Source organism: Acomys minous (assembly GCF_964271855.1).
Source record: "Acomys minous genome assembly, chromosome: 12".
NCBI lineage: Eukaryota > Metazoa > Chordata > Mammalia > Rodentia > Muridae > Acomys > Acomys minous.
Window position 1 is genome coordinate 53,423,410 of NC_140493.1, and position 14,577 is coordinate 53,437,986.

The window sequence follows — 14,577 nt, forward strand, 5'->3', positions numbered from 1 at the left end:
GAAGCTTGCTGGAAGGACTCGAACTCTGGGAGAATGGCTAAGTCTTACAGACTCCTCCATATTTCCTGACTCCTTCCAGATACCTTCTCCAAGAAAAATCTCCTGAGTGTAAGTGTTTCTGTGGTTTACACTGGAAGCACCAATGTGCGTCATCCCAGTCCCTTGCTATTTTATGCTCACAGGTTCTCAGCACAGTGGCAGGTCCAATCACTGCGGTACTGCTAATGGCTTCTTCCATTATCTGAGATGCTGACTGCTATCTCAATAGTGAAGGCCTTACCGTGAAAGGTTCTTATTCCTGACCCGAGAACTCTGCCAACACAGAGGTCTCCTCAGCACTTACGCTTTCTCTTCCTAGGGTGCCTGCCACTGTGTGAGTGCCATATGACTGTGTATAGGCTGGCTACCCTGATGTTATACGAAAGCTGTGTGACTCTGTGTACATCTTTCTTTTTGCTTCTCCATGTTTTTGTGTGATTCATCCATTCCAGGCCAAGTCCTAGGGCTTTTCTTGAGACTTGAGACCCTACCGCCATCTGGGCTTTGAAAATACACCATTAGCTTGCTTCCCCCTATGTTCCTATGCTCTGTGATCTGATCCTTGTATCTTGTATTTTTCAGGGTTTATCTGACAGTGCTACAAGAGGGTGAATAATTTGCTTGTGTATCATAGCCCTACCGCAACTCCTAGATTTAATCCACAGGCTAAGTCACATTGAGACTGGAGCACTGATCACATAACTCAAAGGAAGTACTGAGCTGAAGACAGGAAGTCAGCTGTGACTCCCAGCAGATAGGGCATAGAATTTACTGCTGCAGCATAAGCCTACGCTTTCTATGTTCTTCTAAGCAAGAGCGTTCCAATGACAACTTCCTCTTCTAATTGGCTATTTGAACCTATTTTCACCCTTTATCACTCATCTACGAAGTCACTTCCTATTAAATTGGATCATTTTCTTTAGTTTACTAACGTGCAATTCCTTCATAATTTCTCAACAAATTATTATGATAAGAGTATATCAGTAAAATGGTTTGTAGGCCCTTAGGGTTCAAGACATAGAGGTAGTAGGAGTTCCTGAGCCTGGCTAAACAGGTCACGGCAGGTTTCTTTATGGCTTTAGACTTGACAGTGACATTCCTTTATCTCAAATGACACCCATACCTGTGGTGGAATTGCTTAAGAACTGGGTGGGAGCAGTCCCAATCTCAAATTCCATTACGCGTCCCGTGGCTCTCTTCCTCCGAAGACTCCCTCCTCTTGTTCTGCTGACCCGGATTTTGTCACTTGGTATTTTTAGGAACAAGGCAAGATTTCTAACCAGACTGTGTGAACTAAAAAACTCATCTTGTGTCACAGCAGGCAGGTGGAACGACACAAAGATGACTGAGGTGCTGTGGACCTCCACAGGTGTAGATCCTTTAAGCAAAATGTACAGCATCTGGAAGGTTCTATCAAAGTAGTTTTCACCCTGGATAGTGGAACCCAACTTGGGAAGGACTTGCTCTGTGAAGGAAAAAGGCCAAAATAGCTCATTTAAATATATTTCTATTGGCGTAATAGCCACACAGTATTTAACATTTGTTTGAAATATAAAAAGTTCAATGTCATCATTGTCATAATGAAACATATTAAAAACAAAATACTTATAGAAATAACTGGCAGTGTTATAGTCTTTTAAATAATGCCACTAATAGTCATTATATATAAAGTTTATTTCTAAAAACGATTAGCTATACTCACAATATAAATGAGAAACCAAACTAGCTGTAAGCCCAGGAACTTATCCTGTATATTCTGAGTTTTAAAGACATAGGTGAAGGAATTTGGTAATTTAAAAGTACAAATTTAATGGCCTCCTCTCCAGACTGCTGTGTGGAAGCCTTCCTTCCCTGGTGCTATTTGTAAGCAGAGCTCCTTGGAGGAAAAATATCCTAACATGAGGCTGAGAGCGAAGACTTCATTTTAGAACTGGGACTTTTAAAGAAAAGAGACCACTGGGAGGGAGGGAGGAATGGGAGGATACAAGGGATGGGCTAACAATTGAGACGTAATAGGAATAAATTAATAAAATATTAAAAAAAAAAGAAAAGAGACCAGAGAGCTTTCATGCAGAGTGAGAACACAGCAAGAAAGAAGCCTCTGCAGTTCAACAAAAAGTCTCTGGTCCAGAATCTGACCATGGGCTCCTTCCAGAACTGTGCAGAAAAATAAAAACGCCAGCATGGGGCCTCATGCCTTTAACTCTAGCACTTGGGAGGCAGAGACAGCGATCTCTGAATTCAAGGCAAGCCTGGTGTGCAAGGCAAGTTCCAGGACAGCCAAGGCTACCCAGAGAAACCCTGTCAATAATGGATGAATGAATGAGTGAGTCGATGGTTTGTGCTGTTAAAGCAAAAAGAAAATAACATGTACTGCTTAAGTCTGTGGGGGCTTGCTATAGTAGTCTGAGGAGACTTGCAAATGACATCACCTCCCCTACCTCCCTTCACTCCGCTGTTTGTTACTTTCGGGTAAGTTAACAATGACTAATATATTATAAGGGACCGAGAGCCCGGTGTCAGACATGAGAGGATGTTTCTGGGAATTTTAACTATTTTATTAGTAGTTAAAACAAGACTTGTTTTATAAATGGAAAAGAGTATTGGCCACTCATTCATACTTCCAGGTCTAGCTTATATTTTGCTGTTAGCGTTTCTGCAATGGTGCGCCCAGATCACAGAGCACACAGATCGCTGAGCCAGGTGCACTCAGGGAACACAGTGTCGGCTGAGTAAAAAGCCCTAAATGAACAGGGATAACTCTTGGTTTATAAATATCACTATGTAGATAAATGTAGCTTTTAAAATTTATTACATTTAAATCAAGTTCATTGTGTCATATTTAAGTAATAATGCTGATATTATATGAGCTTTTTTTTCTTTTCTTTCTTTTTTTTTTTTTTTTTTTAGTTTTTTGAGACAGGGTCTCTCTGTGTAGCCTCGGCTGTCCTGGACCTGCTTTGTAGTCCAGGCTGGCCTCGAACGAGAAGCGATCCACCTGCTTCTGCCTCCTGAGTGCTGGGGTTATAGGCATGCGCCACCACGCTCGGCTTTAATATTCTAGGTTTTTTTTTTTTTATTTTTTTTTATTTATTTATACAATATTCGGCCAGAAGAGGGCACCAGATCTCATTATAGATGGTTGTGAGCCACCATGTGGTTTCTGGGAATTGAACTCAGGACCTTTAGAAGAACAGTCAATGCTCTTAACCTCTGAGCCATATCTCCAGCCCTATGAGCTTTCTTAATACTTACCATATCTAGAATTAATTCATGCATTGGCCTCTCTATACAACAGAAATAAAACAGAGAGGAAGTAAAAAAAAATCTGACCTAAATCTCTTTTGAACATATGAATAGGTAAGCTCCATACACAGGAAAGGAAAACTTGGGTAGGAAGTAATAAGCAAAGTTAGGGAGGTCCAGGTTTCCACCAGCAGTGAGCGTTCAATGCACTTAGGAAGAATCACATCCTAGTTCTTGCTGAGTGGGGCTAAAAACTTACTTTCTTCTTTATTCACCAATATCAAAAGAAATAATGTAAAAATGAAACATTTACAAGTAACCAGCTATGTACACTGTTCTGAAGAAATACCTGCATTCAGATGCCTGTCAAATTCACAGTGTTTCTTCTGGGCATTCCAAGCTGTATTTTTGGGACAGACCAAGGAATTGTTCACATAGACATCCAAACGCTGAAGTGTGGAAAAAAAAATCCCTACTAGAACCGCCTGTTAAAAACAAACATTTTTGTGTTTTTATTAGAGCAATAAGACAGAATATTTAGAATGTATTCCAACTATGTACACCTTTTATAAAATACTGAAACCAAGTTTTTGTGAACTTAGGGCAAATATAGGACAAAGATTAAAAATCTGCTTGCATTTAACCATTCATGCAAATATGATAAATTAGTCCCCAAGTGACAAGTCCCACTAGAAGAGTGTAATGTAAGTAAGAAGTTATTACAGGAGCAACACACCAGGCTGAAGAAAGGGTCCCTTTCAAAGATAATAAAGTACAAAAGAGACTTTTGAATCCAGGGGCTGGGAGATACTTAGCAGCATTCTGCTTTACAGATACACAAAATTAAATTTGCAGTGTTGAAAATGCATAAAACTTCAGTAGGAAGACTCCTAAAAATCAGTCGAAACATGGGAGATTCCCACGGGGTCTCGCAGGTCACCGTGAAGGCTTTGATTCACACAGATGAGCGTGGGGATAATGCAAGGCAGAGGCAGGACCCGATCGATCTGGCCTTTCCTATAGAGGAGAATCCTATCCCTTCCTGCCCGGCTGAGGCGAAAGCAGACCACTGGCGGGCAAAGGTAGATGCAGGTAAAACAAACTGCCCTGAGTGGCAGGAAGAGGTCCACTGACTCTGGATGTTTGACAGCTCAGCAGGATTCATGGTTAGATTGGGTAAGGAATGTAACAGAGTGAGAGGTAAAAACACACACACACACACACACACACACACACACACACACACACACACACACACACTACTCCTGCCCATGTTTTATCTTGAGCAATTGAAGGATGGACTGTCGCCTGGGAAGGATGTCTCCCACTGCCCCCTGTGCTCCCTGCTTCACCAGCTCAAAGGTTTTCCTGTGTCTAACATTCTAGGACTTTGAAGCCTCCTCTTATGCAGGAAAGAAAGTCCGAATTATGGGGCTACTATGTGCAACACTATACTTTTCCCCACCGAGAGTCTGAATAAATGTAACGCTCCCAGCTGGGTTCCACTTACAGCAAAGATTTGACACTGTCAAAGATATTTCAAATCACAGGCTGAAAACACTGCAATAAATTCCTCTGGCGTGTCTATGCCTAATAGCAACATGTAAGGATAAGAAAGTGAAGCTATAACGTTAAGCATGCCATGATTTTAGTATAAAGCCTCAGACTTGCCTGCCAGTCACACTGTCGTAGAGACCACCGTCAGCCCTCATACCCTGAGTGCTGGCAGCAGTACACGTTGGGAGGAAGTGCTGGCACATGCTTGCTCTTTTGTTGGGGACGGGCTACATGGCCAATGTTCAGCCATCTTGTCAGAACCTAGGTTCCTATTTCTCCAGAAGTCTGCCATTCACCAGAAACTAGCTGACCTTGTCGTAGGTCGGCAGTTAGACACCTGTTGTGGTTTATTGTGGGGGCTGGTCATTCCAGACCCGCGAGCTACTCCTTTTCCGGTGGGGACTACTGATAAGATCAGATTAAGGGCCAGCTGCCTGTGAGCAGCAGTTCTGGGAGCTTTTTCCTGACTAACCAGATCCTTCACGACTTTCCTGGACTTTCTCTCCTGCAATTAGCAGCTGTAAAGATAGATACCTACCTGCTGGAGCATTCCAGAGTTAGGTATCCGTAGCAACCCTTGCTTACGCAAATACCCATGCCTCTGTGCCTATATAAACTCTGTCAACGTTTTCAATAAACGGGGTTTGATCAGAATGTAGACTTGCCCCCTTCTTTGTGTCTAGTGTTCTGTCTCTATACAGGAAAATTTTCCTCCCGAGCATTAGTCGAACCCCGGCAGGCCGGGGCAATCTTTCACACAGAGAAAACCTCTCCAGGTCAATACCACCCTCACCACTACACATCAATTGATCTTTTTAAATGAGCCGGAAGGATGACAATATTAGAGAAAGCAGGAATGACAGTCAGTCGCTAGCAATACCAACAACCTTTCAGGTACTGTTTTGATCTAGGCTCACCTTGTTATGTTCAACATTAAGCAACATCAGCCGAAGATTCTGAGGGCTGGTCCCAGTGAAGTAAACCTCGTACGTTTTGTTCAGAGCCACGATGCCATGGAACAGGGACAGCCTTCTTTGGCATGTATACCCTACACACCAGCCATGGTCCTGTGGGCCTAAATCCACGCATAATTTAAGTCCATGTTCCTATTTGAAGAATGTTTTTTTTCTCCCACAAAATATGAAGAATCATTATATTGAAAGTAAATTGCCAGGGTTTAGTTCAGATATAAGCTCGGCATGTAAACCTATCATTCTAAGCTGGCTCTCCAACTCTGACTTAAAATGGAAAGCAGACAAGCAACTTGCTCCTGTTACCCTTACTTTCATACTGACTGGGGCTAAAGGGATAATAATTTGTTTACCTAAGATTTGTTTTACTGATTCACATTCGTCACTAACGCAGTATGTTCAAGATCCCCCAGTTTTCTGAAGTTGTTTCTAGGCAGTGCACAATGGCACACTTGTTAAGATGGAGCCTACCAACAAAGAGTGGACATCTGTATTCCCGAACAAGACTCGTCAATGGTTTTGGCCGTTGCTCATTTGCTTATTAGCCAATCCATAAATTCCGCAACACATTTGACTTGGGGGAGCTGCAGGGATTGAACCTAAGGGCCCATGCACGCTAGGCACAAACCTTCCCTCTGAACTGCTTCCTTGACCGTTGATATAGGTTTTTACTTTGAAGCAGTATTTCACTAAGCTGTCCAGTGTATCCTTGCACTTGCTCTACAACAAGACGCTCACTGGGCCTGCCATGTAATGGCCAGCTAGCAGGCTTGTTTGAGTCAAGCCTTTATTCTTTTTTTTTTTCAGTAATAGTAACAGTAAATTTTTGTTAGGCAGTTGCATAGGCACCTCTGGAGAGTTAATGTGATTAATGAGCTAAAACCACGTGAGTGCACTCTATCTTCAAGCAGATACTCGAAACAGCTGAGACATAGCAGATAGCTTTTTTTCCCCCTCGAGTCTAGCCATGTTCAGAATCAGTACAGCATGGCTTTCTATTTCACAGCAAACTTCTCTATTTTATTTTAATAAAAACAATATGAGATCTGACTGACAAGACTCTCCTGAGGGATTTCTTCACTAAGCTTGCTGAAATGTCTGGCTCGCTTAGAACCTTATTAATATTTATACCCGGATTTCAATCAAATTTTAAATCAATATAAACTTCTAAATATCAAGGAGACTATAACCTTATCCCTTAGCACACAAACTATAAATCCTGCTTTAAAAATATCTTCTATGGGTGTTTTAAAAACAACCATATGTAAATGTCTGTATATAAAATAAAAAATTTAAAGCCAAAAGGCCATATATTAAAAATAAAATTTGGCATTAAGATTTGAAAGGAGAGCCGGGCATGCCTTTAATCCCAGCACTTGGGAGGCAGAGGCAGGCAAATCAGTATGAGTTCGAGGCCAGCCTGGTCTACAAAGAGAGTCCAGGACAGCCAAGGCTACACTGAAAAACACTGTGTAGAAAAACAAAACAAAACAAAAAAGATTTGAAAGGAAATTTTAGTAGTATTCAGTAACTTTTATTGTGAGTATTTTCTTCTCCATTATTTTACACAATTTCACAGCACCTTCATGATTTTTTCCCCCAGTAGTATCATCCATCTACTTAACACTTTTTAAAATGGATCGATACTATTGACTTATTGATAAGAGAAACAATGTGTCACTGTGGTGAATGGAAAGCTCATATCCTTTCAGAAGAGGTAAGTGTAAAAATAAATATAATCACATCTCTCCATCACAAAACCAGAGCGATTTGAAAACTTCTCTTTCACTTTTCTCGCCGTCATTATTCACTGAGTTCTCTGAAATTATCCCCCAGAGCCTCCGCTGTGCAAACCTAAAAGGCAGTATTTGACCTTGATCGCTGGCTACAGAAACTAAGTGACAAAAGCCAGAAAATCATGGAACTTTCAAATTTCTCTATTTAGTACATTTGGTCTCTCCACAGGTTTTGTAAAAGCAGATTCTGTGAGAGAATGGCCATTTGGCTGACTGTTTCTGACACCACGTTATGGCACAGCAGCGCATGGGAATCTGTGTGGTCCAGGGTCTGTGCCTCTTCAGTGCTAAGCTTGCTGAGAGAGTAACATTTGAATCCTAGCACTGATTTGGGGATGTACAATGAATCCCTGTCCTGTGCCTTTGGTACCTTTTAGAAATTAATCTTAATAATTGAAAAATTCTTGGTCTCCAAAGTCAATCTGAATCTCTATGGAACCCATTTCCTCCTATTTTTATTCAAGCTGTCGAAGACCAGAATAGGAGAAACCTAGACTCTGAACCTTTATTCTCAGACGTCAGAGAAAAAAAGCTCTGTTTATGTTATACAAAAACAAACAAACAACAGCAACAAAACTGCAAAGCAGGTCCAAAGATTTATAGAATAAAGATCAGAGGATCACAATACCCTTTTTAAGTATTCTGAAAGTCACATTATCAAGCACTCTTATACTTTATATAAGGCAAAGGATATTTTTGAACATGTTTAGGCCAATCTTTTTCTTCAAAAATATTTATGCATCCTTATCAATAAAAGAGTGACAATCATTATAGGAATACATTTTCTATTCATTTTTTACTGTCTTTGGCTCTTCCTTCTTCTCTTCTTCTTCCTTTTCCTTCAAATATTCAATATGAAACAAATGCCCTGGCTTTTGTGAATGGGGAACTGCTAAAAAGTCAAATCTCCCCTTTCCACATAGATAATTCTTACATACGGAAAGCAAAGAAGTCTTTGTATTTGTATGTAAATAATTTTGCAGATTGCTCTATGTATCGAATAAATGCTTTGACTAACTCAGGTTCATTTACACTGAGCACTTACCATTAAGGAGATCAACATAGCCGTTGCTCATGAGAGCCACTGGGGAAAGTCTTCGAGTCTCTGAGTCAGAATCCAGGCTCTCTATAACCATCATGGCGTACTCCATTCCAGAACACTGATAGCTCTGCCACTCTGGGATGTATTTACAGGTGGCATCTCTAATAATGCCTAGAAACACGCATATTCATGGTTTAGAAATGACAGGCTATCTCCGCAAAATTTCTGCCTATTATCTTTACCATGTATATAAGGTCAATAAGTGGAACCTACAAGTTATTGGTTCAACACTCGATTCTTGGGGGGAAAAAGCATTTTGTTTCATAAGCTTGAGGTTTCATAACAGAGTAAGATCCACCAACCTTTATAAGGTGCTTTCTCAGTGACAGGAATCCTGCTTCCATTCAAGAACGTGAGCATCGCCTTCGGAATTCTGTAGTCCCCGATTCCCAGTTGCCTGTTTCCATCCCACTCATATTCTGCCTGTGGGATCACTGACCCAGAATTCCCCAGAAAGGAACCATCCAGGTCTCTAAGGAAAGACTTTCTTTTGGCATCACAAACCATGTCCACACAATCAGATGGGTTCACTTTACTGCGGAGAGAAGCCAAAATAAATGACTGAGGCCAGTGATTGAGTCTTATTTCAAAAAGAATTTCTAAAAAAAAAAAAATTCTAGTGGAACAAAGTGGCCTACACAGTTAGCATTGCAAGGAGGAGGATTCTTTTTCATGGTGTTTATTTAGATCTCTACTATGAAGTTATTAGCATTTCAGAATGATAAGTTGTATATATGGGATATATGCTTAGAACTCCGTGTTGGAGTTCCATATTTTGTTTAATAATATGCTTGATTTTTGTGTGTTGTTCACAATATACTAACATTTTTCTATGCAGCAGATTACACTGTTGTAACAGGAAAGGAATCTCTATGTTGGCCAGGTGGTCTTTGTTAAATTTCTGTTTTTTTTTTGTTTTTTTTTTTTTAAAGATTTATTTATTATTTATGCAGTATTCTGCCTCCATGCCAGAAGAGGGCACCACATCTCTTTATAGATGGTCGTGAGCCACTATGTGGTTGCTGGGAATTGAACTCAGGACCTCTGGAATAACAGCCAGTACTCTTAACCTCTGAGCTATCTCTCCAGCCCTTTTTTTTTTTTTTTAACTTTCTTAATCTTTATTGTCTCCACAAATGATAAACTACTATTTACCATAAAATAATATAAATATTTAACAATAGTTGCCTATTTTACCTCCTACCTGTTGTCTTAGACTCTTTGCTGGTTGAAGCCTGCTATGAGTTGTTATAGCCTCTTGTTTATGTATGCACAGATAAAGTTGGATTGTGAGCCTTCTGTTATATACTGGTAACAATTCTTTAAGTAAAATATCCTAAATGTCTCACACAGTTCAACCTAAAATGATATATTGGCTTCGTTTTCAGTTACCTGCCCAGTTACTTGATTGTCTGCAGATATAATGAAAGGCTGCTCCGTATCGCACATATAGGTCATATATTGTATACTTAGGGTTGATATGACGTATACAGTGAAGAAATATGTTTCATGTCAGAGTCCTAGCAACAATGTAGTAGTGGAAAGCTTGTTCTGTCATGTGAAACATAGTATATCTCTTTCCATAATACAAATGCTTGGGAGAATTTTAACAAATATTTTAGTACTTCTTGTGTTCTTTACATTTAAGTACGTATAGTGAGCTTTTGTAAACAAATCTGTAATGAAAGTGCTGAGGGACCCTCAAACTGTGTGGCTGTGGGCTCTGTCTTCATTCAGGTGACCAGGAGCCTCAAAAATAGATTTTTGTGTGAGTTATCAAAGGGTGCCTTTCAAAATGGAGGCGGAGAAGCAACATAGAGCATGCCTGACTGTGCTCTTCAGACAAGCTTCATTCTGATCCTATGAAGTGTCTTGGAAAGTTAATTGCATTGCAGAGATGTTGCTACCTCAGCATGAGTTAGGGTGGGGCAGCCTTATTCTCCAGAATGAGTGAGTCATTTCCCTAGAACGCAAGGGTGATGATAACAATTTTTAATGCAGGGATTTCTGTAACCACAAATGTAAAAAAGGGTGCCCTTGTTTGTTAATCACCAACATTTATAGCTTTTGAAGGCAGAGTACACTATTTGGCAAGGGAGACCTGGAGTTTACCAACAATATCTGCTAGAAATAAAACTAAAAGAAATGGTAACTAAAATCACAGTATAATAATCACAGTATACTAGACTTTAAAACTATACATGAATAGATAGAAATAAAATTATGCATGACATTAAAATTAGACATGAAACCTGAAGACTTCAATGACTACTAGATTAGCCCATGTTAATTTTAAAATGGGAAGTGGCTCTGTTGAATAAACTACCATGGTTCAATATTAATTAAACAAATAAATGTTGGGCTGTCATCAGCATCAAATCGTATGAAGTCAAGCTACTTACGGAACACTCTCTCTCAGGGCAAAGGATGCCTATCCAGTTACAGAGCATTGTTCCTTTTAGTCTCCATAAGCTGGCCAAGTACTTCTGACAGAAAATTTCTTTTCTCAAATGTTGTCTTACACCTAAATTCCTGTTCTTTATGTTATATAAAAAAAAATCAGGAGTTGACTAGATTATTCTATGATGTCAAATCTATGGAATCATTTTCTAGAGATGTCTTGATATTATATAATCAGAAAAATGTAAGTTCTGAGTTTCTATATAATTATAATCTTCGTGATTAGAGTAACTGATGTGTAGTTCCCAAGCACTATTTCAGAAGGCCTGTGATAAACAACAGGTAACAAAATGTAATAAAAAGAAGTGATACAGAGATGTCTCTTATCCCTTTATGATGACTGATGGACAAACAGTAACATGGAGAGCAGATGAAACCTGCATCTCTGTGTTTCCATTTAACAATGATGTCACTGATGCTGATTTAACAATGATGTCACTGATGCTGCATGAAACATAATGTGAGAACACATACAGTAAAGCTTAGTTTTGAAAACAACTGAACATGCTTAAAGTCTCATATACATCAGTGCTACTGGCTTCTAGATGTATCAGTGATTTTAATGTAGTAACCTTTTCAAATGTTTAACAGGGGACATAGAGCAGACAGTTAATAAGGAAAATAATGAGGTTTCATAATTCATAATGATACCTTATGTCAGGTCTATGTATAAACACTTTGGATTGCTCAATAGTATCGACCAGCTGTACATTCTTCACATGGATTGGATGCTGTAAATCTTCATTTAAAGGATTAGTAATGAATATCACATTAGTTTCTCCTGAACAAACATCCTTAAATCCAACAAATGTTGAACCTAAAACATAAATAATAGAAAAGTAATAATTCTTCCTGGAGAAAGATTTAAGACCGGAATTATATTGCCCAGCACTGCCTTGAACATGGAGTTCCAGAATTTATGGCGGATGGCAACTCAGCACCTGGGCAATCCTCTCCCACACTTTCTCTCAGTTGGCAGTGACACTTTGCTTATATAATAGGACAGTATTAATTGTGTCATAAGAAGACATCTAGAGAATGCTTTCATATCGGGGCTAGAAGTCTTGATGCTTCTTGGAACTTCATAATGTTCAATGTGTAAGTAAGCCAAGGATGCACATGGCTCAGTCATTCCTAGTACCAAAGCTAGTGGCCAGCAATAGCACATAGCAATCGCAATCTATAGCAGGAAGTAAGGCTATTTCTAACTAGCCAGCCTGGATATATCCTGTAAACTATTAGACATTCAGTGAAAAAGTCCAGGCGACAATTGCTAAAGAATGACTTGGCTTAAGAAAATCCCGATTGCAAACCCACTGATTGTGAGCTAATTGATTGCTCTAAGCTCTAAGTTTTCAGGCTAGTTTTTATGAAACAAGAATTAACTGATACATTGTTTTTATTTTGGCCTCTTTGTACATATTATGTGCCCCATGGATTAAATAAGACAGTTTTAAAATCATACTTAAAATCCAATAACTCGGCCGGGCAGTGGTGGCACATGCTTTTAATCTCAGCACTCGGGAGGCAGAAGCAAGTGGATCACTGTGAGTTTGAGGCCAATCTGGTCTACAAAGCAAATCCAGGACAGCCAAGGCTACACAGAGAAACCCTGTCTCGAAAAACAAACAAACAAACAAAAAGCCAAAAATCCAATAACTCAAAGGTGTATGCATAAGGTTATTGTATAGTTTAAATTCTGGTTCCAGTCTAAATGTTATGTAAACTCTGCTTCCCAATTATCCCCCTGATATGTCAACAAAGCAGCTTACAGCCAGTAGGTGAGCAGGGGAGAGAATAGGGCTGGACTTCTGCTAGCCAGGGGAGGAGGAGTTAGAAGAAGAAGCAGGGGACTCAGCCAAGACGTTCATCCATGGGCAGAGGTCCAAGGAAGATCAGGAGGAAGGAGCTGGAGCCGAAGCAAGCTACAAAGTTCGAGAATCACTGGGATGTTTGCTGGGAGCGAGACAAAAATAGCACAGAAGGTTAAGAACAGAGTTAAACTGCTCAGATTGTGTTGTGAAGCCTTGTGTTACAAAAAGAGTCTCAAATATTTGTGTGATAGCTGGGTTAAGAAATAAGCTAAGAGAAACAAAGACAGTTTTATAAAAATAACTTCAACAAAAAGGCCATTTCCAAAATTCTTAAATGTTTTCTACTACCCTTATTAAATATATTTTTTCTTAAGAAATTCTTTGCATGAATAATAACAGATGTACAGAAATTAAATGCAATGGTAGGTGCTATTTGTATCTTTCCTAGATTTTTATTAGACTAGTGAGGTCAACTCTAGCTCCTCTTGTAAGTGTGGACTGAAAACCATTTACAGCTTTATCATTTCTTTTTTTTTTTTTTTTTTTTTTTTTTTTGGTTTTTTGAGACAAGGTTTCTCTGTGTAGCCTTGGCTATCCTAGACTCGCTTTGTAGACCAGGCTGGCCTCGAACTCACAGCGATCCGCCTGCCTCTGCCTCCCGAGTGCTGGGATTAAAGGCGTGCGCCACCACGCCCGGCCTAGCTTTATCATTTCTAAAAAATGTCTCCTGATCATATATGGCCTCACTTGTCTTAAAAATTAGATACTCCTCATCATTGCTGATAGAGGTATAGCCAGGCCTGACCAAAAGGAGATAGGAAAATCCCCTAGGAAAAGTATGGGGTGAAGTTTGGCTTCCACAGCTCTCTGAATACTCAGGTGAAAGCCACACTACAGCGAACCCAAATCCTCACGTAGTTCCTTCCTCTGTCCTAGTTTTTCCTCTTCTATGCCCTTTTTTTCTGAAAGCACGCTTTCAACAAACCACTTGGCAAAAATTTCACTTCTTATTCTATTTATAGGGAGCCTGATCTAAACAGTGGGCACAGGAAGTGGCCCTGAGATCTATTGTGATAAACTAATGAATTTGGATGACTTCTGTGGGTGGCGAAGTATTGTTGTCTCTAATGCATTATTATAGTGCTCTGGGAGAGAAGCGCACATATGGACTCCCAGGCAGCGTGAAGTGACTTAGCTGGTTGGTTAGGGGGCCTAGAAGCAACAGAAAGAGCCTTTTGCTATTTGTACAAATTAATATTCAATCACTATGCCAATGCTTTTCCGTCATTCTAGGAGAAATATTAAATATCATTCTTCAATATGTAACAACTAAGGGTCTATGAAAATGGCTCTGTGGGTAAAAGTGGTTGGTCTACAAGTATGAAGACCTCAGTTTGAATTCTTAGGAGCCACGTAAATGGCCAAGCATGGCTTGAGGGGGTCAGAGATGAGTGGGTTGTGAACCTGCTAGGCAGCCAGCTCAGCCGAAGCAATGGGCTTTCTTATCTCAAGGAAACAACACAGTGAATGATAGAGGATGAGAAACATCCTGCTCTGGCCTTCACATGTGGCCTCATGCATAGCCACATGTG

At 39.9% G+C, this 14,577-nt stretch overlaps 1 protein-coding gene across 1 annotated transcript in view; it reads right to left on the bottom strand.

Annotated features, from left to right (window-relative positions):
- The window catches only part of PKHD1L1 (PKHD1 like 1), a 144,008-nt gene that overhangs the window by 9,647 nt on the left and 119,784 nt on the right, over positions 1–14,577 (bottom strand). The window contains exons 68-73 of the mRNA XM_084803031.1: positions 11,823–11,988; positions 9,014–9,246; positions 8,655–8,822; positions 5,760–5,917; positions 3,635–3,770; positions 1,163–1,504 (exon numbers count right to left, since the gene is read on the bottom strand). Of these exons, the coding sequence (XP_084659157.1) occupies positions 1,163–1,504; positions 3,635–3,770; positions 5,760–5,917; positions 8,655–8,822; positions 9,014–9,246; positions 11,823–11,988 (1,203 nt within the window). The remainder of the gene's footprint in view (positions 1–1,162; positions 1,505–3,634; positions 3,771–5,759; positions 5,918–8,654; positions 8,823–9,013; positions 9,247–11,822; positions 11,989–14,577) is intronic.